The sequence below is a fragment of the Phascolarctos cinereus genome, unplaced genomic scaffold (assembly GCF_003287225.1).
Source record: "Phascolarctos cinereus isolate Bilbo 61053 unplaced genomic scaffold, phaCin_HiC Scaffold_4;HRSCAF=312, whole genome shotgun sequence".
Classification (NCBI taxonomy): Eukaryota; Metazoa; Chordata; class Mammalia; order Diprotodontia; family Phascolarctidae; genus Phascolarctos; species Phascolarctos cinereus.
Window position 1 is genome coordinate 644,912,589 of NW_027555847.1, and position 27,333 is coordinate 644,939,921.

General features: G+C 36.9%; 1 protein-coding gene across 3 annotated transcripts in view; it reads right to left on the bottom strand.

Moving 5' to 3' along the window:
* The window catches only part of TRAPPC9 (trafficking protein particle complex subunit 9), a 942,595-nt gene that overhangs the window by 772,832 nt on the left and 142,430 nt on the right, over nt 1–27,333 (bottom strand). For all 3 annotated transcript variants that reach the window (XM_020967021.2, XM_020967026.2, XM_078153761.1), the window contains 2 exons: nt 22,505–22,631; nt 6,437–6,582 (listed from right to left, as the gene is read on the bottom strand). In XM_020967021.2, coding sequence (XP_020822680.1) covers nt 6,437–6,582; nt 22,505–22,631 — 273 coding nt within the window. The remainder of the gene's footprint in view (nt 1–6,436; nt 6,583–22,504; nt 22,632–27,333) is intronic.

The window sequence follows — 27,333 nt, forward strand, 5'->3', positions numbered from 1 at the left end:
TTTAATAGAGAGCGTGAGATAGAACACACAGATGTGTGATTCTAAAAACTTGCAGGCTAGTATTAGTGATAAGAGTATTACCAAAAAAAATACTGTTAGTACCAAAATAAAAATGCTACATGTTCCAACCTTGGACATAGTACAAATAAGGGACACATGTGAAATTTAAGTAGCAAATGACTAAGCCCAAGTTCCATGACCATGGGGCATAAGGGTGGCCCTGCTTTTCAGAGTCAAAGTCAATCAATCAATCCACACATGTATCAATTGTTCACTATGTCTAGGCACTAGGGACACAAAAGACAAAAGTGAGATAGTCTCTGCCTTCAAGTAGATTGAATTCTCCTATGGAATAAAACATGTTTACAGATAAGCAAATACAAGACATACACAAAATTAATACACGGTACTCAAACAAGGTCACCAAGGGAAACAGGAAAGGCTTCCTGAAGCAGGTGGCACTGGGGTCAAGCCTCCAAGAGCCAGAGCTAAAGAGGGAGAGCATTCCTAGGAAAGGGAACAGAGAGAAAAGATGGAAGGACATGGCCAAGGAAGAGCAAGCATGAGGGTTTGGTTGAAGTACAGAAAACAAGAAGCACAAAGAAGGAGAGGAATATGTAATCAGGATGGAAATACAGCCTGATTCAAATAAGAGAGAAATCTACAGTTTAACACGGAGGCAATAGGGATCAACTGAAATTTCTTGAGCAGAAGACCACATAGAAAGACTTTTATTTTAAGTTATAAACTTGGTAGCTATTTATGAGATGGATTCAAGAAAGAAGAAATTGGATATAGGGGAAACCAATTAGAAAGAAAGTTACTGTAATGCTGTAAGCAAGAAGGGATGAGGGCCTGGACTAGGACAGTTTTAGTGAGTAGAGAAAGAGCAAATGTGAAAGATATCGAAGAACAGTAAGTGACAAGACTTGGTAACTGATTGTATTGCATTTTTGTTACTATTGTTGAGTCACTGCACTCATCAGAGTTTTTTCAGTCATGTCCAATTCTTCATGACTCCATTTGGAGTTTTCTTAGCAAAGATACTACAGTGTTTTGCCATTTCCTTCTCCAGATCATTTTACAGATGAGGAAACTGAAGTAAACAGGGTAAAGTCAATTTCCAGAGGTCACATAGCTAGTAAGTGTCTAAGGCCAGATTTGAACTCAGGAAGGAATATTCCTGACTCCGGAGCCAGCACTCCACTCATTTCACACCTCCTACCTGCCCCACTGGATTGGATACAGAGAGGAATCTGGAAGGAGGGAGCACTATCAACAGAAAGAGGGAAATTAGGAGGAGGGGTAAGGTTAGAGAGAAAAAAGAATTGTTTAGGGCAGGTTAAGCTTCAGATACCTACAGGACATCTAGGTAGTGATGCAGAACAAACAGAAGTGGAAGGAGGTCCACAGGACAAAAGACAAGGACAGTGGGAAAAGACAGTGTAAACTTGAACTGGCTAATTTTTAAAGGATCAAGATTATGAAGATAAGAAAAGGAAAAACAAAGTAGGAGCACTGGGTGAGGAAAGCAAGGTGGAGTACAACTATGGAGGGTTTCAGTGAGGACAGAAAATGAGTTTAGCAGAAGGGAGGCACAGAGAGAGCTTGAAGGACAGGAAATTATAGTCAATACAGAAATATTAAAGCCATGGACTGTGGATAGTGGGAGATGGAAGGCTTCAAGTACAGACTAAGCAATGGGCTGGGTATCCATTATCCAAGTACCAGCCCCTAGTACTACAGCCCAAATCAATATATATAGCTAGATATGTGAGTAAACAGTGTAACACACTGATGATAATTATTAAGTAATACTACGGACCTATAGATCAGGCAAGAGGGAAACCCAGAAGAGAACAACTACGAGAAGAGCCTAAGGGGAAAAATAGTTTGGCCAATAAGACTACAAGAGTTCCTGGAGAGAAAAAGGAAGTTGAGGAGTTATTTATTTAGAAACAAGAGTAGGTCCCTCTAAGATTCTGCATTTCCATTACAACATTACTATAATGACAACCCAAATAACCATGCCAACAACTTGACTTAATCAATGACCTCACTGCTAAAAAATATCTGATCCATCCATTATATCTATCACAAAATTTATCACTTAAATTCTGGTCAATGAATAATTATTAAATGTCTAATATACACAAAGCCCTGTGCAAGGCACAGTGGGAAACAGAAAAATAAATAAAATATGGTTCTTGTCCTCATGGAATTTATCTTACATTGTTACCTAATATCTCTATTATTATGGATCATAAAAGGAGTTCTCTTAGTAACAAATGTTAAATTTCCATTTTTTTTTCCTGAAAGGGACCTAAAGAAATAATCTAGTACAGGAGTGGGGAACCTGTGGCCTCGAGGCCACATGTGGCCTTCTAGGTCCTCAATTGAAGCCTTTTGACTGAGTCCAAGTTTTACAGAACAAGTACTTTTATTAAGGGAATTTGTTCTATGAAGTTTCGATTCAGTTAAGGCTACACTTGAGGACCTAGAGGGCCACATGTGGCCTCCAGGCTGCAGGTTCCCCACCCCTGAATTCTAGTCCATGGTTTCTTAACCTTTTCTGAGAGATGGACCACTTTGGCATTCTGGTAAAATCTATGAACTCTTCAGAATCATGTTTTTAAATACATAAAATAAAACATACAGAATCACAAAGAAAATCAATTATGCTGAAATATGGTTATTAAAATATTAATAGCTAGCATTTATTGAACATTTATTAAATATTTTAAAAACAAGTTTAGAAAGTTAAGAAACCATGGTCTGGTCCACCACACTCCCTAAAACATAAACTCTTTTTATAAAGTCATGTAGGAAAGGAATGAAACTTCTCTAGAATGACAGAACTAAGAACACAGTGGGTGAAAGCTGCAGAGAGGTAGGCTTCAGTTAAAAATAAGAGAAGTCATCTTAACAACCACAGCTGTTCAAAACTGGAATGTCTGAAGGACACAGTGGGTTCCCCATCACTGGAAGACCCCAGGAATGGATGACCACCTACCAGGGATGATTTAGAGGGGAATCCTTTTCAGATATGAGTTGGCTTAGATGCCCTCTGAAGATCCCTCCAACTCTGTGAATTGCTGATTCAGGACAAGTGGTTATTCATTCTCTACTTGAAAAAAATTTCAAAGCAGGAAACTTCTGACCTACTGAGTAAAGTTCATTCAAAGAAATTCAACAAACATTTATTAAATATTGGCCAACAATATGCCAAGTACTATAATAAAAAGCTAAAGATTTTATCCTTGCCCTCAAGAAGATAACCATCTACTAGATCAGCTCATTTCATCTTTAGCCCAGATTATTAGGAAGTTCCTTCCAATGCTCAGCAAAAAAATGTCCTTCCTATAATTTCCATCCATTGGGCCCAGTCCTACCTTGCCCTACTTTCATGAGAATAAATTAAGAAGAAAATAAATGGTAGGGTGGGGTGGGGTTAGGTAAAGATATAAGTTTAGCTAGAAAAGATCAGTTCACCCTAATGAACTCAAAGTGGATTAAGTACAGACAAAACTGCCTACCATTTAATCTATTGTGTTTAGAATAACTGGAATACATTGCATTGTATCTGTTTCCCTGGCAATCATACCAATTAAGCTGGCAAACCATTTATCAAGGGGCTGATTAGGTTCATTCTACTGTAGATGATATAGTTATTATATTAAATGCTCAGAATAAGTTTCTTTGAAATGCTTTTAAATTTAGTAACACCAGGAAAACAAGTTGGGATTTAAATGAGCAATCACGAACATTTGCATCATCTTTAGACCGATTTCAATTTAGATCTGTGAATAAGTTTTTAAGGCAAAAGCTGTGTCTGTTTAGATATGGTGTCAGGTTCAGAGACTTCTAACTTCCATAAATGTGACACAAGCAAACTTGAGAGAAAAGGGTAAAGTCTCAAAAGGTGCCATAAAGGACACAACCAATACTGACCTTATGACAGAATTCTCATTGCCCAGTCTCCCTTGATGTATCCCAGTATCCCTTGATGTAAGCCTACAGTACAGACCACTACAAAAGACTGTAACCAGGAACATGCAACAAAGAAAAACAAATACAGAGACCTATGGAAAGCCACTCAGGTACCCAGACTCGCATGGCTCAGCCACATATAAGGCGTAACCTGCTCTTTAATTCTTCTCCCTGTCAACAAAATCATCTCCTAAATTTAAGAAACACTAGTGTAGGTCAAAGAATAAAGAGGTCATTTTCAAAAGATGAAATTTGAGCCATCAATATTTATATCAAAAAATGTTTGCAATCACTTAATGCAAATTAAAGCAACTCTGAGTTTCCACCTCAAATCCAGTAAAATGGCAAAGATTCCAAAAAGATCCTTAAAAAATGTTGGATGGATTGCAGAAAAACAGGAACATACTATTGGTGCAGTATGAATTGGTTTAGCCACCATAGAAAGCAATTTAGATATATCTCTAAAAGTAATAAACCACACATTAACCATAAAACTACAACTAGGCCAAAATCCCGAAAAGATCAAAGAAAGAGGAAATATATGTACATGCATGCATGTATGTATGCGTGCATACAGACAAATACACACACACACACACACACACACACACATATAGTGGGTTGCTTTAGGTTTTTTTGCAGTGGCAAGAAACTAGAAACTAAGTGATATACATTACTAAGGAATAGCTAAGCAAAGTATGTTAGGTGAATGTAATGGAATATTATCACACCATAAATAATTGTGAAATTGTGCTGAACCAGAAAACTGATACTACTTGTATGAACTGATGCAAAGTGAAGAGAACCAAGAGAACAATTTATATAATAACAACAACACTGTAAAGACAAACAACTTTGAATAAGAACTAATCAATGCAGTGACCAATCGTGATTCCAGAAGGCTGATGATACAGCACGCTTACTATCCATCTCCTGACGAAAAGGTGATAGACTCAAATTCCGAATGAGATACATATTTTTGAATATGGCTAAATTGAGAATTTGTTTTATTTAATTTTGCATATTTGTTATAAAGGTTTTGTTTTTCTTCTTTTTCCCAAGGGAAGAGTTGGAGAGATAGGAGGGAGAGAAAATATATAAATGCTTATTAATTTAAGAAAATTCAAAAGGAAAAAAAAACCAGTCCCCAAAATAGGATTAATTTTGCTTTTAAAAACTGGCAACAACAAACACCCTGGGAATGAGAGAAATTGATGTTCCCATTAGGGCTACTGACAGCAACTACTGTCTTTTTGCCCCATAGCTCAATTACTCTGTCTTTTTATATACACACACACACACACACACACACACACACACACACACACACGGTAAATAAATTCAAATAAGCAGGTTTCGTTGACCATTAGGTCTGTCCTGCACACAATGGGACAATACAAAAGAGGAAGATAGCAAGGACCCAGTCTTCAGGGTGCATATATTCTTTATGTAAAATAAGACTTATACATATGAAATAATTAGAAAAAGATGTGATATTGAGTTTCATGAGGGCAAGAAACCTTTTTTCATTTTTTTTCTTTCTCCTATTCCCAAAGCAAATTTACCTCTTAGTAAAATGTACCAATCACGCTTCTCCCCATCGAATTCAGGGACAATTGGCAGCTGAAGCATAACTAGTGGAGGATGCACCCTGATTACTCAATTAATCAATAAGCAAATGCCTATTATGTGCCAGATACTAAGTTAGGTGCTGGGGAGACAAATCCAAAAATAAAACAATTTTTCCACTCAAGAAGATTATATTCTATCAGAAAAGAAATATGCACAAATATAAGTAAATGCAAAATACATTCAAAGTAACTACAAGGTAAATTTGAGTGGGCAGTTAGCAGTAAGAAGAAATTCATGAAGAGGAAAGGAAATAATAATACACATGTGTAGTCAGAAGGAAGAAAACCTAAGGCATTGAATTCATATCCATACCATCATGTTTGTGGACTAAAATTTTAAAACTAGGTAGCTGTATCTAGGAACTTGAGAGGTAAAGATAATGATTTCTGTTTCAGAGATGTTGAATTGGATGTATCTATGAAACACTCAGTTAGAAATGCCCAATAGACAGTTGGTGGTAAAGGGGCTAAGAGATTAACACTAGATACAGAGATTTGAGATGATAATTAAGACTGATGATAATTAAGATTGACCTGAGATGATAACAAAGAGATGATAATTAAACCCACAAGATTAATGAGGTCAGCAAAAGGGAGAGTATAAAGAAAGAGGGGAAATAAACCAATTTCACTGTGTATTTTACAAATCATGTCTATATGCAAATGCCTTGCAGATTGACGAGACATCTAAAGTACTGTAGAAAGTCTACAAAAGGAATGCATGTACAGTACCACTCATTCAAATCAAAGGGGGAAAAAAAAGGTGAAGAAAATGCAAATCCCAAAACATGGTTCATACAGCTAAAAACACCCACCTATTTTCTTGCTTCGCTCTTCTCCCCGGTTATGTGCAATAATTGGAGAGTAAATGAAGGGGCTCTTGGTTGACATGTTTTGACCCAGTAAGCTTTTCATTTTCTGAGGCCGAAGGCTGGCTGGGAGGTTCAAGAGTTTCACACGCCTATTGATTCAAATGGAACAAAAAAATTACAAGCTGTTTTTTCCATTCAATTTCAGGTTAAACATGAAGAATTACATTTGTACAGGAAAAATCATTTTAGCAAAGTAGTAGAAAATAATAACAATAGCAATAGTAGTAGATAATAATGATGATAATCATTCACAATTAATGACAATAGCAAAGTAGTAGATAATAATAATAATGATGATGATAATCACTCACATTTGTATCTATCACAAAATGCTTTCCTCACAACAACCCCAGAAGGTAAGTAGGAAAAATATTATTATTGCCTTTTTACAGATGAGGGAAGTGAGGCTCAGAGACAATGCCATATAATTACAGAATGCTACAACTGGAAAAGACCTACAGGTCACCTTGACCAAGTAGAAAAGAAATAATTCAAATTTGTGTCTTCTCATTTTAAGTTGATGATTTTTTTCCATCACACCCAGTGAAACAAAAACCAAAGGAAGTGCTATAAAACAATAACACAAATCAAGGTGATGTTATAAGAACTAACAAAATTTACTAATGAAGGAACAAATATAAGTCACGAAATAAAAGCCACCATACTGAACAAGGGTGCAGCTACCTGCTAGCTCTTCTGTGCTTCATCATCATCATCATCAGTGTCCCATCCCCTAATTATGGGTGTGCCTGTGTTGGCACCTTTTCTTTATACTCTCTATTCCTTCTGCCTTGATGACTGTATTAGCTTCCATGGGTTCAAGTATCTCTAAGAAAAAGGCTACCAGATCTCCACATGCAGTACTAGTCATTGTTCTAAATTCCAGTCTTGCACCACCGACTTCATTCAAGCTCCTTCTGTGCACACATCCCACAGACATCTCACATTCACCATGTTTCAAACAAAACTTTATCTTTTTCTCCCAAATTGAACTTTCTTCTTAATTTCCCTATTCATGCTGAGAGTATCACCATCCTTCCATTTACCCAGCTTCAAAACTTTGGAGTAATCCTAATCTCTTCATTCTCCCTGACCCTTCACACTCAATCATTTCCCAATTCTTGGTGTGTCTTCCCTCATATCTCTTGTATCCACCACCTTCCTTCCATCCACACAACCACTTCCCTAATTCAGTCTCTCCCCAGCGCTCACCTGGGCCATCGTACTAAACTCCTAATTTGTCTTTATCCTTTCCAGTCCATCCTACATATAACTTCAATACGGATATCTCTAAAATACAGGTCAACCCATATCACTTTCTTGCTTAAAAAGCTTCAGTAACTTCCTAGTTAGCAGAATGGGCAGAGTGCTAGGAGATCTGAGTTCAAATCTACCTTCAGACACTTATTAACTTTGTGATGCTGGGCAAGTTACTTAACCTGTGCCTTCCTCAGTTTCTTCAGCTGTAAAATGGAGATAATAATAGCACCTACCTCCTGGGTTGTTATGAGGATTAAATGAGATACAGTTTGTAAAGCACTTAGCACAGTGTCTGGCATATAATAGGAGCTTAATAAATGACTATTTCCTTCATTCATTTTTTCCTTCCTTTCTTCCTTCCACTGAGATCAAAATCTATTTGAAATACAAAGCTGGCTCTAGCCTAACTTTGCAGGCTTACTGCACCTCATTGCCCGTTGCAAACCCTATACTGCAAATCCTAAAATAAAAGCCTGACTATGTCACACTACATATAAAAAAAGCCTACTTGCTACTCTCCCTATACAACATTCTATCTCCTATCTATATGTCTCTGCACATTGCATTTCATCTTCAGACCTTTACATATGATTTGTCTGTCATGCCAAGTATACTTCCTTCTCATGTCTCCATCTGTCACATCCTATATAAAGACTTACCTTTCTCCTCCGCTCTCACCCCCCCAACCTTCCTGCCAGCCGTTAGTGCCTCCCTACTTCCGGAAGTTACGTTGTATTTACTTTGCATATTTTTATTTTTTTATCTATGTACCTACTGCTTCTTTGACTGATTATAAACTCCTTGAGATCAAGGAGCATCCATTATTTTGTCTTTGTTTCCCCAGTTGTTATTCAGTCATTTTTCAGTCATATCTGACTCTTCAAGACCACATTTGTGGTTTTCTTGGCAAAGATTCATTTATTAAACTTCAGATATTAAATATAAGACATTTGTCTTTTCCTTCTCCAGCTCATTTTGCAGATGAGGAAACCGAGGCAAACAGGACTAAGTGACTTGCTTAGGGTCACATAGCTAGTAAGTGTTGGAGGCTGGATTTGAACTCTTCCTACTCTAGGACCAGTGCTCTATCCAATGCACCACTGAGCTGCCCTGTACCTAACAAAATCACATCATAACTAAAGTATACAATAGGTGCTAATAAGTGTTTATTGATTATGCTAATTTTTTGAAAGAGAAGCATAGATTATCATGATGTCCTTTATGTGTAAACATAATATAAGAGAATCACCATTCAACAGAGCATGTGCATCCTAAGCTGCTTTTTGAGCAGTGGTTATAGACATGTGCTAATTCTCCCATATTCTCAAGACGGACTCCCCAACAACCTGTATTTGTAAGATAAATGTTGATAGTCAAAAATGTGGTGAATGGTTAAAGGTCAAACTGCCTAACTGGTCCAACTGAGAATTCAGCCCATGACTTCAGCTGAATATGCATGGTATATAATTAAGTACTATGAACAGCTTCTAAGATTCTCAAGACTCTATATGTGAGAGAGCACGCAATTCACTGCTATCACTCATAAATACAAAAGGAGATTTCAGAATAAGTTGTTCCCAATCAAAATTACTTCATCATTTGATTATACCTTCAGACCACAAACCAAAGACTTTGAAGAGAGGGTTTAAAGGGGACATGATTACTGCCATTGAATAGCATGGTAAAGAAGAATACTTAGACATAAGGGAGAGAACTAGAACCAAGTACAAAGACTCAGATTTCTGCTCTAATTACAACCAGAGATTTCTAACAAAGAAACAAATGGCTGCCTTGTGAGTAATGAATCTCTGTCACTAAACATGTTCAAGCAGAGAAAACTATTGTAAAAGGGATTCATGTTTCATGAAGAATTTGGAATAACCTTGGAAGATAATTCCAAGTAAAAGGTCCTATGATTCTATAAAGTGATATAGTCACCTGGCAGATTAATGTGTAATAACCTGGTATACTGGCTTTAAATAGCTTCCTCCCCTATGACATTCTCTGGATATACGAGATTATAAACTCCCTCAGAGCAGAAATTAAGTTTCATTTAATACTTGTATCCCTTCTCTCCACAAGGGCTGAGCACAGTGTACTCTACATAGAAGATACTTAAGAAATATTAAATGAATTACATGAATTATTAAAGTAAATTAATGATTCTGACTCTAACCTACCATAATCACTGAATTCTGATATACAAGAAGCATTTAAAGGAATAGCACATAAGACTCTTTTACGGTCAGGAAAGAAAGCTACATATTAAGTGAACATGAGCACCTGCTCCTATTTGATCATTTCCATAAAATGTCATCTGATTATATTTAATAACTGAAGTATAATAAATGAAGAATAAATCTTTGTTGGAATTGCCAGTAAAAGACCTAAGACATTGGAAAAGTAAATCAATACTAATATAGAACAAATAAGACCACATTTGGTATATAATTATGCTAATGGTAACACATAGTTTGAAGAATAATGTTTTCAAAGATAAGTTATTTTTAGAAGTTCAATATGGAAAGTGTTGGCATTTTTAAAGAGCTTAAAAATAGAATCAAGTAACACTCCTCTAAATGTAATATTTAATTGGAATCGAGTAAAACAAGATTAGAACACTAATTAGTGAAGAGTCATGTAAATCTGAAAGCAAATTTATTGAGAGGAATAACTCAAACAAAATACTTTTGCTTATTTGATTCTTAATTTGTTGATCCAAATGTTTCATACATGGAAATTAATAGATGCAGTTGATTCTCTAACCAAACTGCATCACTTGTAAGTCACGATGCAGACTCCATGCCATCTCACTTCTCTCCTTTTGTTGAGACTTTCTCTGAAATACCTTCTCTTCACATCTCCAGCCTAATGAAATCCTAGCCATACTTCAAGTCACAATTCAAATGCTACTTCCTCTAGGTACCTTTCCTTGACCCGTGATCCTGAAATCAGAAATGTTCTTCCCGTCCATAGACATTTCTAGGCTACTTGTTTTGCTTCTACATAATTCACTTAAAACATTCCACTTTGTATCATTATTAGTTGTGCATACATTGTATCCCCCTACTAGGATGCAGCTAGGGGCAACTAGGTGGCACAGTGGACAGAGTGTTAGGCCTGGAGTCAGGAAGACCTGAGTTCAAACTCAACCTCTGACACTCACTAGCTGCTTAAGCAAGTCACTTAATCCTATTTACCTCCGTTTCTTCATCTATAAAATGAGCTGGAGAGGAAATGGCAAACCACTCCAGCATCTCTACCAAGAAGACCCCAAACAGGGTCACAGAGAGTCAGACGTGACTAAAACAACAACAATAACACTAGATTGTAAGCTCCTGTAGAACAGATGTTAACATTTTTTTTTACTTTTCTATCTTATCCAGTCCCTAGCATAGTGCTCTGTGATTAATAAGTATTTACTGAATTGAACTGATACCAGGCAAAATAAATAAACTATATGGGGTATTAACTCCATAAAAAATACCAGTTAGTCATACTCAGCTTTCTATCATATTTATATGCACATAAGTTTGTATATTTCATAACCTATTAATGTATAAATTCCATGACTGTAAGAACCATGTGATTTGTTATCATTATACAGCCACGACAAAACAAAGTACCTGATCTTTAAAACAACTTAATGACTATTTGCTGAATTTGCTGAAAAAGGGGAAAGAGAAGTAACAACTGGAATCATTTCATAACCAGTGTATACCATCAGACACTCATCAAAGGTTCTAAATTCCCAAGAGGAGGATATGTCATACCAGATACTAGGAAACACAGTCCACAATTACATAGTACATTACAGGACCTTGTTGTTGCTCAGTCGTGTCCGACTTCATGACTCCATGGACCACAGCAGCTCAATGCTATCTGTAGGGTTTTCTTGGCAAACATACTAGAGTGGTTTGCCATTTCCTTCTCCAGTGGATTAAGGCAAACAGAGGTTAAGTGACTTGCCTAGGGTCTCTCAGCTGGAAAGTGTCTGAGGCAGGATTTGAACTCAGGTCTTCTTGATTCCAGGCCCAGCGCTCTATCTACTGCACCACCTACCTGCCTATACAGGACTTACTTCCTTAAAATCCTACATTTGACCTTAAGCATCTCAGTCTATTGTCCCCTATCTTTTCTTCTTTCCACAAAGCTTTGATCATACTTTAGGTTGGCATCATCTCTAGTCTAGACTACAACAGTCTTCTAAATGGCTTCCCTGTTTCCAGTCTCTCTCCTCTCCACAAAGCTACTAAAATAATCTTTCCAAAGCCCAAATTTGACAAAGATGACAAAATAGTTTTTCTAAAACTTATATATGACAACGTCACGCCCTGCTTGAAAATCTTTAGTTGCTCTCTACTCTCTCTAGGATAAAATAAAAATTTCTCAGCCTGACATTTAAAGCCCTCCATAGTCTGCTTCCAGCCTACCTTTCAAGTCTTATTTCACATTCCTCCTCAACAAACAATCTATTTACCAGTCAAAGTGGCCTACAAACAACTCACCAAATTTTACATTCTGGCTCCCTTCTCTGTCAATGCATAGCTGTCCCCTATGTCCCCTACAGTGGTTAGCGTTCTCTCCTCCAAATTATCTTGTATTTATTTATCAGTGTTGTTTTTTAAATCTGATCACAGATTTATGCTCTCTAAAAAAAAAAACAAAGGAACTGGGTGATTGGTTTTTTTTCCCCCTGAGTTTAGCAAGGTGCCTGGGAGATACATAGTGCTTAACAAATTTTTTGAATCTATTTAATAACTATTTAATTGATCTCTTGGATTAGATTGGATAATCCTGTACAACATACAGCTGAAGTATGATTATCTTCATTTTATAAATGAGGTTAAGTGAAGTTCTGAGCAGTAAAATGACTGCTTGAAGATCATATACCTAGTAAAGAAAAATGGAAAAATCTGGATTCAAACATGGTTCTCTTGACTCATGCACTACAACACAGCCTTCACTTAAGAAATAGGAATATGAAGGATAAGGAATAAGAACCTAATGTCTCCCTAGGATTTAAAGTCATTATAACTGAGTAGCTTACTAAAATCCTTTAGCAAATGGGGAAGAGGCAGAGAATATCATAGTATGCAATTCAGTTTTCACCAGGATTGCTATGAAATGTGTCACATTAATAACTGCAATACAGAGACAGAAAGGAGGAAATTTGTCTCAATGAGCTGAAAACTGGCTATCAGCCAAAGAAAAAAAAAGCATAAATATCTTATTCTGTATCTAGAGAATGAGAAAAGAAGTTCTATTCTTAGAACAGCAACATGTCTTGTAGCATTGTAAGTAGTAATGAGAATCCCACAAATCCAGATTTACAACATATGTATGGAGTTAGGCATTCTACAAAAAGATTTATCATCTTATACACATTTTTACCATAGGAGACTTTCCAAAGGCAAACTCCCCCTGGTGAATTTAAAACAAGATGTGATTATAATAATAGTAACAATAATAATAATAATGGCAGCTAGCATTTATATAGCTCTTTAAGGTACACAAAGCACTTTACATGTTCTTTCATTTGAAACTTATAAAAATTCTGGGAGATAAATGCTACTATCATCCCCATTTTACAGATAAGGAAACCAAGGCATGGAATATTAAGTGACTTGCCCAGGATTACACATATATAAGTGTTCAGCAGAGTGCCTGGCACATAGTAAGCATTTGATAAATATTTAGTGATTGAACAAGGCAGAATTTGAACTTAGGTTTCCTGACTCGAAGTCCAGCATTCTATGCACTGTACCACCTAGATGCCTAAATGTTGCTTTCAAGTATTTGAAGCAGTATCAGGTAGAAGGATTAAAGTCATTCTGTTCATCCCCAGAGGACAGAATTTGCAACAAGTTGCAAAGAGACAGCTTTTAGTTCAATGTAAGAAAAAACTTTATAACATTTAGGACTATCGAAAAGTGAAAATCGATGGCACAAGATATAATTTCTCCTCCACTGGAAGTCTTTGAGATAAGGCTGGATAGCTATTTCTCCTGGATGCTGTAGAAAGGATTCCTATTGCAGTTTGGGTTTAGAAACCTCTATAGTAGCTTCCAGCTACAGATTCTGTGATTTTTGAGAGAAACAAGTGATAAGCATTAAAGAATTGGGGCAGGGGTACGTGTAGGAAGGGGAGGATCGAATGTAAAAAGAACAGAAAGGGGGTCAGGGCATGTTAAGAAGAGCTTTTGCCAAAGATAGGTTTTTATATTTGATCCTCGAGGTGGTAGAGAGCCACAAGAGTTTGAGTAGGTGGTGACATGGTCAGCCCTTATTAAGATCACTGACAGCTGAATGAAAGATGGACTGGGACGAGGTAAGACTTACTACAGGGAACCCAACCAGCAGGCTATTGCAATAGTCCAGGTGTGAGGTGGTAAGAGCCTATAGCACCTGAGTGGTGGCAGCGTCAGAGGAGAGAATGGGGCATATGTGAGAGATGTGACAAAAATAAAATCGACAGGCCTTAGCAACAGATTGGACGTGGGGGTGAGAGAGTGAGGAGTGATGGAGGACACCTAGGTTGTAAGCTGGGGTGACTAAAAGTATAGTGGTATCCTCAACAATAATGGGAAAGAAAAGAAGCCAGGGGATTTAGGCGGAGGTGGGGAATAATGAGTTCAGTTTCAGCCATATCAAATTTAAGAAAAGAGAAGTTTGAAGTTAAAAGTGTTTGTTGCATGATTTCTCAAATACAACACAGCTTATTCTCTTCTTACTATTTAATCCTAGGCTTACTGGTCAATTCACCATTCACTTGGGATGATTGTACAAGATACATGTATTGAGAGATACACTATGGGTTGTCCAAACTGCATAACAGCCTGGATAATTAGTACTCTTTAACTACATTTCTTTTTCTTTATGAATAGTTAAGCCAAACTTTTTTGAATGATTTTGGATATTTAGAGGGTTTACAATTTTTATGGCTTAGGGAAATCAGTACAATGTCATTGGCAAATAGGAACATCCACAAGAGAATTCCCTTTCTATTTGGACTGTGACCTCCACACCCTCTGCGACCACACCAAATACCTTTGCTGAGTATATACCTCTATCTTACCAATCAATATAGAGTAGGGAAGGGATAGGGGGTGGACTTATGATTTTATTGGTATAAGTAATTTCTTGTAAGGGATTTCCTCTGACATTCAGGTCAGCATCTTTTCAGCAATTTGTAGTTCTAGTTGTTAAATTGCCTAGTATCACAGAGACAGCATATGTCAGAGTCAGGACAGAAACCCAGGTCTTCAAGGCCAACCTCCTATCCATTTCACTAGGCTGCCTCTCCTTTAGTAGTATTAATCAAAAAGTCAAAGTTATCTCTATTGTATCTTTCCAGGAATCTTATGATTATAGCATAAACATGGAATAAATATTAATGAAGAAAAGTTTGTAAGGTAGTATTTTTGTTTTACTAGATTGAATGCACTTTTTTCTGTTAACAAGTAGTATTATGAGGTTTTACATTCTCTGCACTTTTCTGAATTATATGACTATAGTTCATGGTCTACTGTAGAATATCATTGGCAAAAGCCTGCTTATTTCCTTCTCATAACTTTATTAAGTATATCTCCCACATTTGTATCTATTATTCTAATAACAATTTTATAGATAATAAAAAAGTAGACAAATGAGTTAGTAATTTTAATATTTTCTCAGGCACCTTTTTTTTTTTGTAATAGAGCTTATGTTCCACTGGAACAACCTTGCAAAACCCAGGATCACATCCATCATACATGAGAAACAGGGCTTTTGAGGCAGCTAGATGGCGCGGTGGACAGAGCACCAGCCCTGAAGTCAGGAGGACCTGAGTTCAAATTTGACCTCAGACCAAACACTTGACACTTACTAGCTGTGTGACCCTGGGCAAGTCACTTAACCCCAACTGCCTAAAAAAAAAAATAAGAAACATGGCTTTTGTGAAGAGTGTAGGACTTTACTGGAAAGACAAACATAAGATATCTTAATGATTAGAGCTATCTAAAAATGGAATTGGTGAGTTCTCCAGCACTAAAGGTTTTCACAAAGTGACTAAATAGCAACTTGTTGGTGATACTACAGATGTACTTCATGTTCTGAGTGAAAGTTCAACTTCTGGAATTCTTCCCAATTTTCAATTAATTACTAAGGGAAGTTGCAACTGTAATAAAGGATGGCACAGTGGAACTCAAAAGGGAATTCACTGTAGATGTTTCTGTTTACAAATGACACTGTGTTACAGATGACACTGTGATGACTGCACTAAATCCTGGAACATGGTACAGCCTCTTGATATCCGTAATAGTTTAAAAGAATTTAGCATAACTAACCACAAAGAAAAAAATCAAATTAAAAAGTACGTATCATCCAGGCTGATATGCAGTCGAACAACCCCCAGTATTTATCAGTTATCATTTATTAGGCACTCACTGTGTGCCAGGCTCTGTGCCAGAACAACCCCTGCCCTGGAGAAGCTCACATTCTAACGAGGAAACAACATGCAAACAACTAGGTTCAGACAAGATACGTACAGTCTAGATCGGTGGTGATCTCAGAAGAGAACTAATAGCAGTAGAGTGGAAGAGGAAAGTTCTCTGGAAGAAAGTGAATTTCAGCTGAACATTAAAGGAAGCCAGGAGGTGGAGAGCAGGAGGGAGAACATTACAAGCACAGGGTACAGAAGCCAATGAAAAAAACAGAGTTAAGAGACGGAGTGCCATTTGTGAAGAACAGCAAGAAGGCAGAGAAATATATTTCACTTAACAGAGAAATAGGAGGGAAAGTGGAGAAGAAGTGAGGGGTTATAAGACAGAGGGTAAATTAAGGGAGGGATTAGTCCTAAGCAAAACAAATTCCAGGGATGTAAAAAATATTTATAACTATTTTGGAATGGCAAAGAACAGGAATCTGAGAGGGTATCTATAAATTAGGGAATGGATGAACAAGTTATGGTATATGAATGTGATGGAATACTATTGTGCTATAAGAAATGATGACCAGTACTATTTCTGAGAAGTCTGGTAATATTTTATGAACTGATGCAGAGTGAAGTGAACAGAACCCAGAGAACAATTTATTCAATGACAACAATATGGTAAAGACATGCAACTTTGAAAGAATTGGGAACTCTGACCAGTTTAATGACCAACTACGGGGCAGCTAGGTGGCACAGTGGACAGAGCACTGGCCCTGGAGTCAGGAGGACCCAACTTCAAATCCAGCCTCAGACACATGACACTCACTAGCTGTATAACTCTGGGCAAGTCACTGTACCCCCACTGCCTCACCTAAATTTTATTAGATCTAATTCTGCATTTTTATCAGGAGGTGGTTAGCATGTTTCTCCAATTCTGCCCTTTTTTCTCTATGAGCTCCTTGAGGGCAGGGATCATCACACTTTTCCTTATCTGTTTCCCTAGTGCTTAGCATAGTGTTTACTACATAGTAAGTGTCTAATAAATGTTTACTGACTATTGAAAAAGGCTATAAGCATCTGCTACCCAACTTGAGATCTTTCTACAACTATTAACTCAGTACAATAACTCTATTCAGTACTGCCAGCAATACAAAAATAAATAATACGCAGTACCCAACCTCATAGAACTAAGTCTAGTCAGAGAGATAAAGCATAAATAACAGCTGCCATTACTATAGCTCTTTAAGATTTGCAAAGCGATTTAAAAATATTATTCCATTTTATTCTCACAAGAACCCTGGGAGGAAGGTGCTATTATTATTCCCATTTTACAGATGAAGAAATTGAGGTACAAAGTTTAACTGACTTGCCCAGGATCACGCAGCTAATGTCAGAAGTAGGATCTGAACTCAAGACTTCCAGGCCCTGGATGTAGTGCTTGATCTGTTGCACCACATAGGTGCCTCTGATAAAAATAAAAGCTAATACTAATAGCTAATATTTATTAGCTTTAAGGTTTGAAAGGTGTTCTATATTTATTATGTCACTTGATCCTCACACTTGACCTTCCTTGCTAGGGAGGTGCTATTATTATCACCATTTTACAGATGAGGACCCTGAGGCACAGACCACAAATAAATGGCTTGCACAGGTTCACACAGCTGCTAAGTACCTGAGGAAAACCTTGACTACAGATCAGCATCTTACAAATTTGATTAAAATGAGAAGTACAAAGTGTTATGAGACAGCAGCACTGGACAGCAGAATGAGCAATGAACTTGGAGAAAGCAGAGACCTGTGTTCAAATCCTGTCTCTGATTCTGATACATGTATGACTCATCTTTCTGGGCCTATGCTTCATCTAGGTAATGAGACGCTAGCTCTCTGCAAACCGTAAGCTGTAAAAATGTCAAATATTACTATTCTTCAATCAGATGAGAAAGAGAGAGAGAGAGAGAAAGAGAGAGATCAGAGTAAGCATCATGGAAGAGGAAGCATTTGAACAAGTCTTGGGTGAGGGCGGGAAGGCAGAAACTAAAGAGGCTGAAGCATTCTAGGCAAAGAGAAGATCACGAGCAGAAGTGGAAAAGTACCGGACACGTGCAGGAGACAGAGTCTTCCAGTTTGGCTGGAGGACAACTTCCTAAAGCTTAACTAATGTTGTATGCTGGGGCAAAGGCAAAGCACAACTAATTCAGAAAACTACATTTAATTTTACGTTGTTTTTGAGACACGCTCCTTTCCTTTCTATTTCACAACAATGTTATAACATTGCTCTTAAAGAAAGGTTTGAATTTTGTTGGACAAACTAGAGCAAAAGTTGGCAAACTCCACCTCAGCCCAAATCCCACCCAGAACCTCTGTGGCCAGAGTTGGCTGACTCGTGGCCTAGAGTATGGTGATTCAAATAAACAAGCCTCTCGTGGACCAGATGCTGCTAAGTGTCATCATGGACAGAACACTGGCCTCCCAGTGACAATATGAAAATCCATATGACAATCCTGCCTCAGGCAAACTCTGTCACCTTCAGTTTTCTCATCTAGAAAATGGGGATAATAACAGCATTTACTTCTGAGGGGTGTTATGTGAATAAAATGAAATAATATATGTATAGCACTTTGTTCAATTTAAAGCACTCTGTAAAGTTAGCTATTATTAGCTATTAGCTATAAGGAAGCAAAAAACTTGAAATGATTTTTGGCGCTTATAAGGCACAAAATACCAACCTTGTTTTCACAAATTCTGGAGTAATCACTTAGGAGGCTTGATTTACAGTTTAGATGATCTACCCAACACACTGCAGCCCTTGTTGCATTTTTTAATATTTCTACGGCATCATAATACTCACACAATCCATATCTCAGTCATGAATCTTACTCGATAACCAGCCATTTCCCTTTCTAGTTATACATGTGTCCTCAATAATATTTTGTCATTAATCATTTGCCATTCATCACGGATACTATGTGGCAGACTGTTTAAATCCACCATGTCTCCTTTGAGTACTTTAGCAATTTCACTCTTCTGGGATCCGAACATTCCTTGTTTTGCAGCTACTGAGCTGGGATCAGAGAAGAGGTTTTTTGGCCAATAAGCTGCCTGAGGAGAGAGGGGATGAAGCATTTTTTTTTTATTGTAAATGTATTTTTATTATGTATTAATAATGAAAATATTTATGTACTACTAATTTGTTCAAATAGTAAATGGTGACTTAATAAAATCTGTCCACATTGATGTATTCGTGTGCTACTTTGGAATCTGCAAAGATCCTGACCTAAAGAAACAGAAGTAACTGCACAACAGGGACCCAAAGGTGTTCTAGTGCTGCTTGTGAACCACAGATGTCTTCCATTTAACCAAATACACCTTCGGCAGTTGATTGATTGTAAGCTTTAGAAACAGTAGGCAAATATACACTAAAAGAATCACTGAAAGTTTTTTATATGAATTACAATAGTATCCAACATAGCTGTTACACACTGGACAATATGTGAGGTCAAAAGCACATCCACATGTTCTTCCAAATGATGCTTTAGGTCCTACTTGCCACCACTCTTTACTGCCAGCCATTCAAGTGTCATCTTATTTTCTTCTTCTACTGTTTTATCGTTAAGCCTTAGCTAATTCCAACATCTCCTGTACTACAGATTCACTGAGTGCATAATGTTCACTGTAGTTCTGAAATGTCAAATTTAGTATCCAACTCTTCTCATGCAAATTTAGCAACATTTTCTACTCTATCTCATTCTTCTTATAGTTGCTAGTAATGAAGTAATAATGTCTGTTCAGTCCATGAACTGATGTCTGGAGAGATGGCTTGTTTAAGTGATCCAGATTGGAAGTTGTTTGTCTGGGTTCATGTCCCAAGACCATCATATTACCTTTCCTTTGACATTCTGAAAGCACCATGTATTTAACTAGGTGGGATCAAGCCCTTTCTCCTCTACCTGATTCTGACCCCAGGATATCTCCAGTGTCTACGCAAGGTAAACAAATTAATGTACTAATTTCAAAGGCTGTCCATTCAGCTGTATGTCATAGTTGGGCAATATTTATTTTCCATATACTTAGTTTTACCACTGTATATGGTTAAACCAATCTCTTTTACATTCCTATGAATTTTGCTGAGGTGGCTTTGTCATCTCCTGAGGCGGCTTTGTCATCTCCTGAGGCTGAACGCAACTAATACAATTTCATCTGCAAATACAGCATTTAGAAAACTATGCCACAAATAAGAGACTTTTATACCATGCAAGCTGACATGCGACATATACTGAACACCATAGATGAGTATATCTCTCCCTATTTTACACTTTGGTCAATGTTGGTACTCAGCAGAATAATAAACAAAGTCACACAACTAAGAGACAGAAGAGACAGATCTAGAACCCTCAAGTGTGTGACAGCACCAGGGCTAGAACCCAGGTCCCCTGACCTCTACTTTGGTCTTCTTTACCATTATATTCCATCTACCTAGTTTGATCTCTACTCCATTCCAATAAACAAATAATAAACAGAATAAAATAAACAAATAAACAAACATAGTTGCATAGTTGCATCTGTAAAATGAAACTACACATGTGAGGGATGGGAAATGTCTTATTTGAGGAGAGCCTTTGAAGTGGCATTTTGTTCTATTCAGTCATACACCTTTTTTAATTTAAAAAATAAAAGATACTTCAGTATCTTCTATTTTCTGTACCATTCAATCACTTGTGTGACTTTAAAGACAAGGTGAATGCCAGTCTGTTCTCTACTCATAATTTCATCCCAATATCCATGCAAATCATTCGTATAAAGATTTTATAGAGATGATCAAGCAAACATACAGATTGGCAGTTATGTATTTATGTATTTTCAGTCACTTAACTGTTCATTCCATTTTATTTTGAATCATTCTGTCAAATTTTTGTATCTTGAAAAATCAATCTCTGAATGCCTTTTAAAATGTGTCAACTCCACTATCAATTCCTTCTGTATGTACTTGGTCAGATCTGACTGCTCTTCCTGACTTCATCTTAAGTGCCAGCGACATTCCTTCATACTAGGAGTATGTAAGGCACTGAAGCAGGAAGATACCAGTGGGCTGAGTTCTACATGACCACCAATGACAAAGAGTAACTATAAAAATGCCAGCAAAACTTTTCCATTTAAGGTCTTATTATTAAACTCATTCCAGTGTGATCTATTCCACTGCTTCATGATGGCACATAAGTAAAAGTTTCCCTTTTTTTAATTTGTTTGTTTTTTCTTTGTTTATGATCAACAGCTTTTAAAAGCTGTGCCACTGAAGCATTCACTATGGAAGCTTCTACTCAGACAGAAAGGCTTCATGAATGAGCTTAACAACAGGCTGTCTTCTGGACCAATCCAAGCACAGGAAGCTCACTGCCAAAAGGTACGGCCATGGAAATATGCACACATGCGCATGCACATGTACACACACACACACACACACACACACACACACACACACACACACCCCTTGATGGAGGCAATGTGGGTTTCAGTTTTACCTCTGACACACTACCTAAGCACAGGCAAATTACAACCTGACTTCTAGGCAACTTACTAAGACCTTTCTATTAAACTATAGACAAGCTGTGATATTCATTCCAAAGAGTCCCCAAGCCAACAAAATCACAATCCTTCATGAACCAATACATACCTTCATATTCAATGACTTCAATATGAAGTGGACACATGGAATGATAAAAGCTACGTTGTAAAATATGGTTCAGAATCAACAAATGAAAGGCCAAAGCTTACCAGATGTTTTGCACCCACATTCCATTAATACTTCCCTGAAAAAGAGAGCTAAAAGGTAATGAAGGCGCAACACTAAGGAATATCACAGAAAAGTATATGTTGTTATACCTGAAATGGACAAGAAATGTCTGGCAGTAGACATAACTGTCATTTCAGAATAAGTTGTATGTACTTGGTCAGATCACAAAATGGTTAATGGAATGGTCAAAGTAAACACCAAATCACAGTAAATACTCAATCAAGACAAAGAACATGGTACTACACATAAGATTATAGCAACTCCAACCCAACCTGTTTAAACAATCTGTTGATTCCAAACTAGGAAGAAAATGACACCAATTTAGAATGAAAGCTCATTTGCATAACATTACAGATGCAGATGACAGATGATTATCAATAGTAGTATGTCTCAAAACAGTGAAAAGAAGGTGGGGAGCAAACAAGTTTGGAGAGTTTGGTGTGGGATCCTACTAAGCTGTATCATCCTTTACATGGTCTACATTCAAACAAACGGAAAATCTCTAAGGATAAATCACACATGTGCCCAATCAGGCTGGCATTTCTCTTACCTTACAATGGGAAGTTTTGTAAATGGGACAGGAGGCAAGTTTAGTCCATCTGGGAGAGAGAGAAGCTCCATTGTTCCTGGGCATTTTGAAGTGTAACTTTCTAAGCTCTGCGTCACATCCTTTTTTTCTAAAGAGGGGAACAAAAGGAAGTCAAGATCTGTCACACAGAAATAATACCAATAGATTTTCTAGGGCACAAAACACAGAGAACCTTAGAATGATAGAACAGTAAGGAGTATGTAGCCTAACTTCCATTTTTACATTCTGAAACCAGAGGTCTAAAATCACACAACTAGGAGACAGAAGAGACAGATCTAGAACCCTCAAATGTGTGACAGCACCAGGGCTACCATTACATTCCATCTACCTAGTTTGATCTCTACTCCATTCCAAACAAGCTGCTAAGGAGAAATGGAAAAATAATGTGTTTTACAACATAAAAATTAAGGCAATGATTTTAGAGAATTCAGAAGTGTAGTTTAATCGGTACAATTAAACAAATTTCTATAATGTAATTATTGGTGGTGGTGGTAGTTGCTGTTTTTTGATGAGACCAGAAAAGCAACCACACTTGATTTTGAGTACAGTAGTTAACTTGTATATGGAAAAAAGCATGAAACATAATAATAAAAATTTTCTTTAATGTATACATAAGTCTGCCAAAGAGTTCCAACTGCTATCATGTAAATTATCTCATTTGCTTAATGTTAGGTATATTAAGTTTAATTAGATAGGTTATATTCCATTACGCTGTCTCCAAGAATTCTACAGTTATCAAAATGAAAAGAATTAACCTATTGGTTATATCCGATGCATTTAACTTTCAAGAGATTCATAGTGAAGTGTAAAGAGGACTAAAACAGAAGTTCAAAGACCTGATTTCTAGCCCTGGCACTGCAACACACTTGAGGGCAGGGATTGTCTCCCTATTGCATCTATAACTCCAGGACCTAATACACTGCCTACAATTTAGTAGGTGTTTAATAAATACTTATTGACTGATATATTGGAAAAGACATTTCATCTCTCTGGTCATTTTTTACTAGACCCCCCCATCGTTAAATTGCTCATCTAACTTCTAGTCAGGCTGGAGAATAAGCTTTATAGAAGAGTGACAGTTTTTACTCAATTGAAAGTGTTTGTAGTTTTTAAATTTTAGGGCTGTTTTAATTCATTTGTCAAAACCAAAATTTGACAAAAATGTATGACCTATTCAAGCTGACACTAATGAAGTTCAGCCTTTCTCTCTCATTCTATAAGATATGTTCATATAAAACATTCAAGCACTTTTAAGGTTTGTTTTTAGTTTAACTTTTTTTTCCTTTGGAGCAAAATATAAGGTTGTTGGGTTTGGGGGGTTTTTTGGAAGCAAAATAAAATGATGATTCTGTAGAACAGTATAGGAAATAGCAACAAAGGTGCTGAAGAAATTCAATTTCCAATTTTTTCAGTATCAGTTTTGCAAATTGGAGGCAAAATTCCATCTGGTACTTTTCCTCCTCCTCCTCCTTTTCCTTTCAGCAAGATGGTATAAGGCTCACTGGATTCACCAGTACTACATTGGCGGGGGGGGGGTTCCAAGTTGCTTGTAATTTTAAATGTCACACAAAAATCTCAAGATACAACTTTAAAAGTGTTAAGAGGGTAAGCTTCTCAGGATGTAAACAGCCATTTCTAAGACAAAGGACTTAATAGTGAACTTTCTTACAAGTCTTAGAATCATAAAATGTTAGTGCTAGGAAGAATCTCAGAATATTAAAACATATATAACATTAAATTTATAAGGGACCTTAAAGAAGATAATGTATTAGAGCTAGAGGAGACTTTATAGATTATCTAGTCCAACCAAAAAACAAACAAATGAGAAGACTTAAATCCAATCAGGTTATATGATTTGCTAAAGGTAACACAACTAGGTTATTAGAGATCACTAGAATTCTAACTCCAATTCAAATGTTCTCTTTTTTCCTTTCCTGTTCTTTGAAATATATGGAATCTAAAAGGCATGTTTTAGACTACGTTTAGATCCTGGAAAAATGTTCTGGGGGCAGCTAGGTGGCACAGCGGATAAAGCACTGGCCCTAGAGTCAGGAGGACCTGAGTTCAAATCTGGCTTCAGACATAACACTTACTTAGCTGTGTGACCCTGGGCAAGTCATTTAACCCCATTGCCTAGCCCCCACCCCAAAAAAAGTTTGAACACTTCAGTAGAGTTTCATACCAACTCACTATTACAATTTACCCAAAAGTACAATGTATCAAAACTTATATGTGGTTGGTAAACAGACTGCCATCACAAGGCAGAGATTTTAAGAAGCCTGAGTTTGGGGGCCTACTGGCGCTAAATCACAGCAGGAGGCTCATCGGCTTCTGAGCAACTTGGTGTGAAAAGTCCTTAGATATCAACACAGAAACATTAATTTGGTCCCTTAGCGATTTCAACTGATATTTATTGTAAGGACTTGTTACTAACACACAAAACAACAGCTAAGTATGCTAATGATTCCTCAACTAGACCAAAACCAAGTTAATGTTTGTGATTAATTCTTTTCACAACTTTTAATGCTCCTTATTTCATATGACTTGGGGACAGTAATGGTAATTTTTGGAAGTAATTTCTATAATATTTAAAGTTGGAAGGGAGCTTAGAGGTCATATATTGAGCACACTAATTATACAAATACAAGTTCATTTGAACCCCATCAAGCAGAAGGCACTTGTCTAGGATTAAAGAATTTTCACAAAGGGGAATCTTTCTGATAATATTTACATATAATTTCACAGGTGCAGATTTATAAAGACTCACTCAAATCACCAAACTTGACAACAGTCAATCAACAAACATTTCTTAAATGTTTACTAAGAGTCAGGTACTCTGCTATGCAAAAATGATCCTAATTATTACAAATGTAATACAAAAATGAGGAAATATGCATATATTATTTAATCTGTGTAAATAAATTTAACCCTTGTATTCAGAATGAAGTTGTAATTACAAACTAACAAATGGGTATGCTATAAACTAAGCTATTTTTATTGGATCTGGGGAAAAAAAGGTTGGTTGACAGCATGGGTAACTGAAATTTATTTCAAATAAAAATTAGTATACCTGAGAATGACTGCAATGGAGGAGAGAAGTCAAAGCCTTCTAATGGATTTATCTAGAAATGTTAATTTAGCCTACTTTTCAAAATAACAGGATAGATACTGTTCAAATTTTCTTCAAAGATACACTACACTAAGCTGGTATCTAAACCTAAACATCTCAAGAGATTTATTTTTTCTCTAGAAATTTAAGAGTGCATACAAGTTTAAAGAAAGCCCAGCTGCTACCCTTAGCTACAGGGTTCATTAGAAAAGGGGGGGGGGGAGAAGTGCTTATCAAAACTTCGATCATAAATAATTCACAACTGGTCTGCCTTTCCTAGGGCTGACATTTGCATGAAAATTGGTTCAATGTTATTTCACAGTTTATCTGTTCTTGTTTCTTCTAAGTAATAATCTATGACAAGCACGACTACAGTAAGTCAGCTAAGACGTTCTGAATAGGTAGAAAATAGAAGACAGGAGAAACTAAACATATGTGTATCATCACAGACCCATCAAGACTGTCCTGCTAAAGAACTCTAACAAAAAAACCCAAGCAAGAATACAGACTAATGTAGAAAAAGGGGATGTTTCACCTGTTACTCATGAATAAATGATTCTCTATATTAAGTAATAATCATAGTAACTCCCTTAGAATAGCAATAGTTGCAAAGCCCTTTGAATACATTAATCTCATTTAAACTCCAAAACAGCCCTATGAGAGAGGAAAAGCAAGAAGTATATCCATTCAGGAGATGAGGAAACTGAGATTCAGGAGATAGAGTCACTTACAGTCATACACCTGGAAAGTGACAAAACAGAGACTTAAATTCAAGTCTTCAGGGAATAAGCCCATACCTCTTTCAACTAAAATTTGCAAGCAATAGTAGCAGTACTATGCAATATAATTTGACCATGGCAAATCATCTAAATATATCTGTGTACTGAAAGAATACTTAAAGTAGCTGATTGGGGGCTGAACCCAAAAACTCGGAATATAAATACAGTGATTTTTCCAATAACATTCTCTTAGAGCATATGATAACGTGGATAGAATTTTGGACTTGGAATCAGAAAGGCTTGGGTTGAAATTCTGCTCGTAATACTTATTAACTGATATTTCTTCATTTTCCACCTTGGTGCATGACTTGGGGACTTCTCTATCACACTAGCACAGCCCAGGAACCGCATCATTAGGAAATCCCACCAGCAAGATCAATTCTGCCTTGTTACACCTCATTAATATCCTCTGCTCCTCTGGAAGGGCAGGACCATGAACTCTAAAACTTCCATTAAGGAGGGGCACAATCCCCACAATCCACTATGAGGCCAAACATCTCATCATTTCCCACCTTGCAGAACTACTTCGGGACTTCTCACCACGTGTCCAAGTTGAGTACCTTCACTGCCTTCCCCCCCAACCCTTTTCAGCTTTTGTGTATTGTCTTCCCCTATTAGAATGTAAGCTCCTTGAAAGCAGTCATTATCTTCCTTTTTTATATTTGTGTCCCCAACACTTAGCACAATGCCGGGAACATAATAATTTTTGACTAATTTATTTACTGATTACTAGCTGTGTAACCATGGAAAGGTCACTTAGATTCTTTGAGCTTCATTTCTCTCACCTGTAAAATAATAATAATGCCTACAGTACCCATCTCACTGTGCTGTTGTGAAGCTCAAAGCAGATAAAAAATATATAATAATTTGAAAACTTTGAAGTATTATATAAATGCCTATTA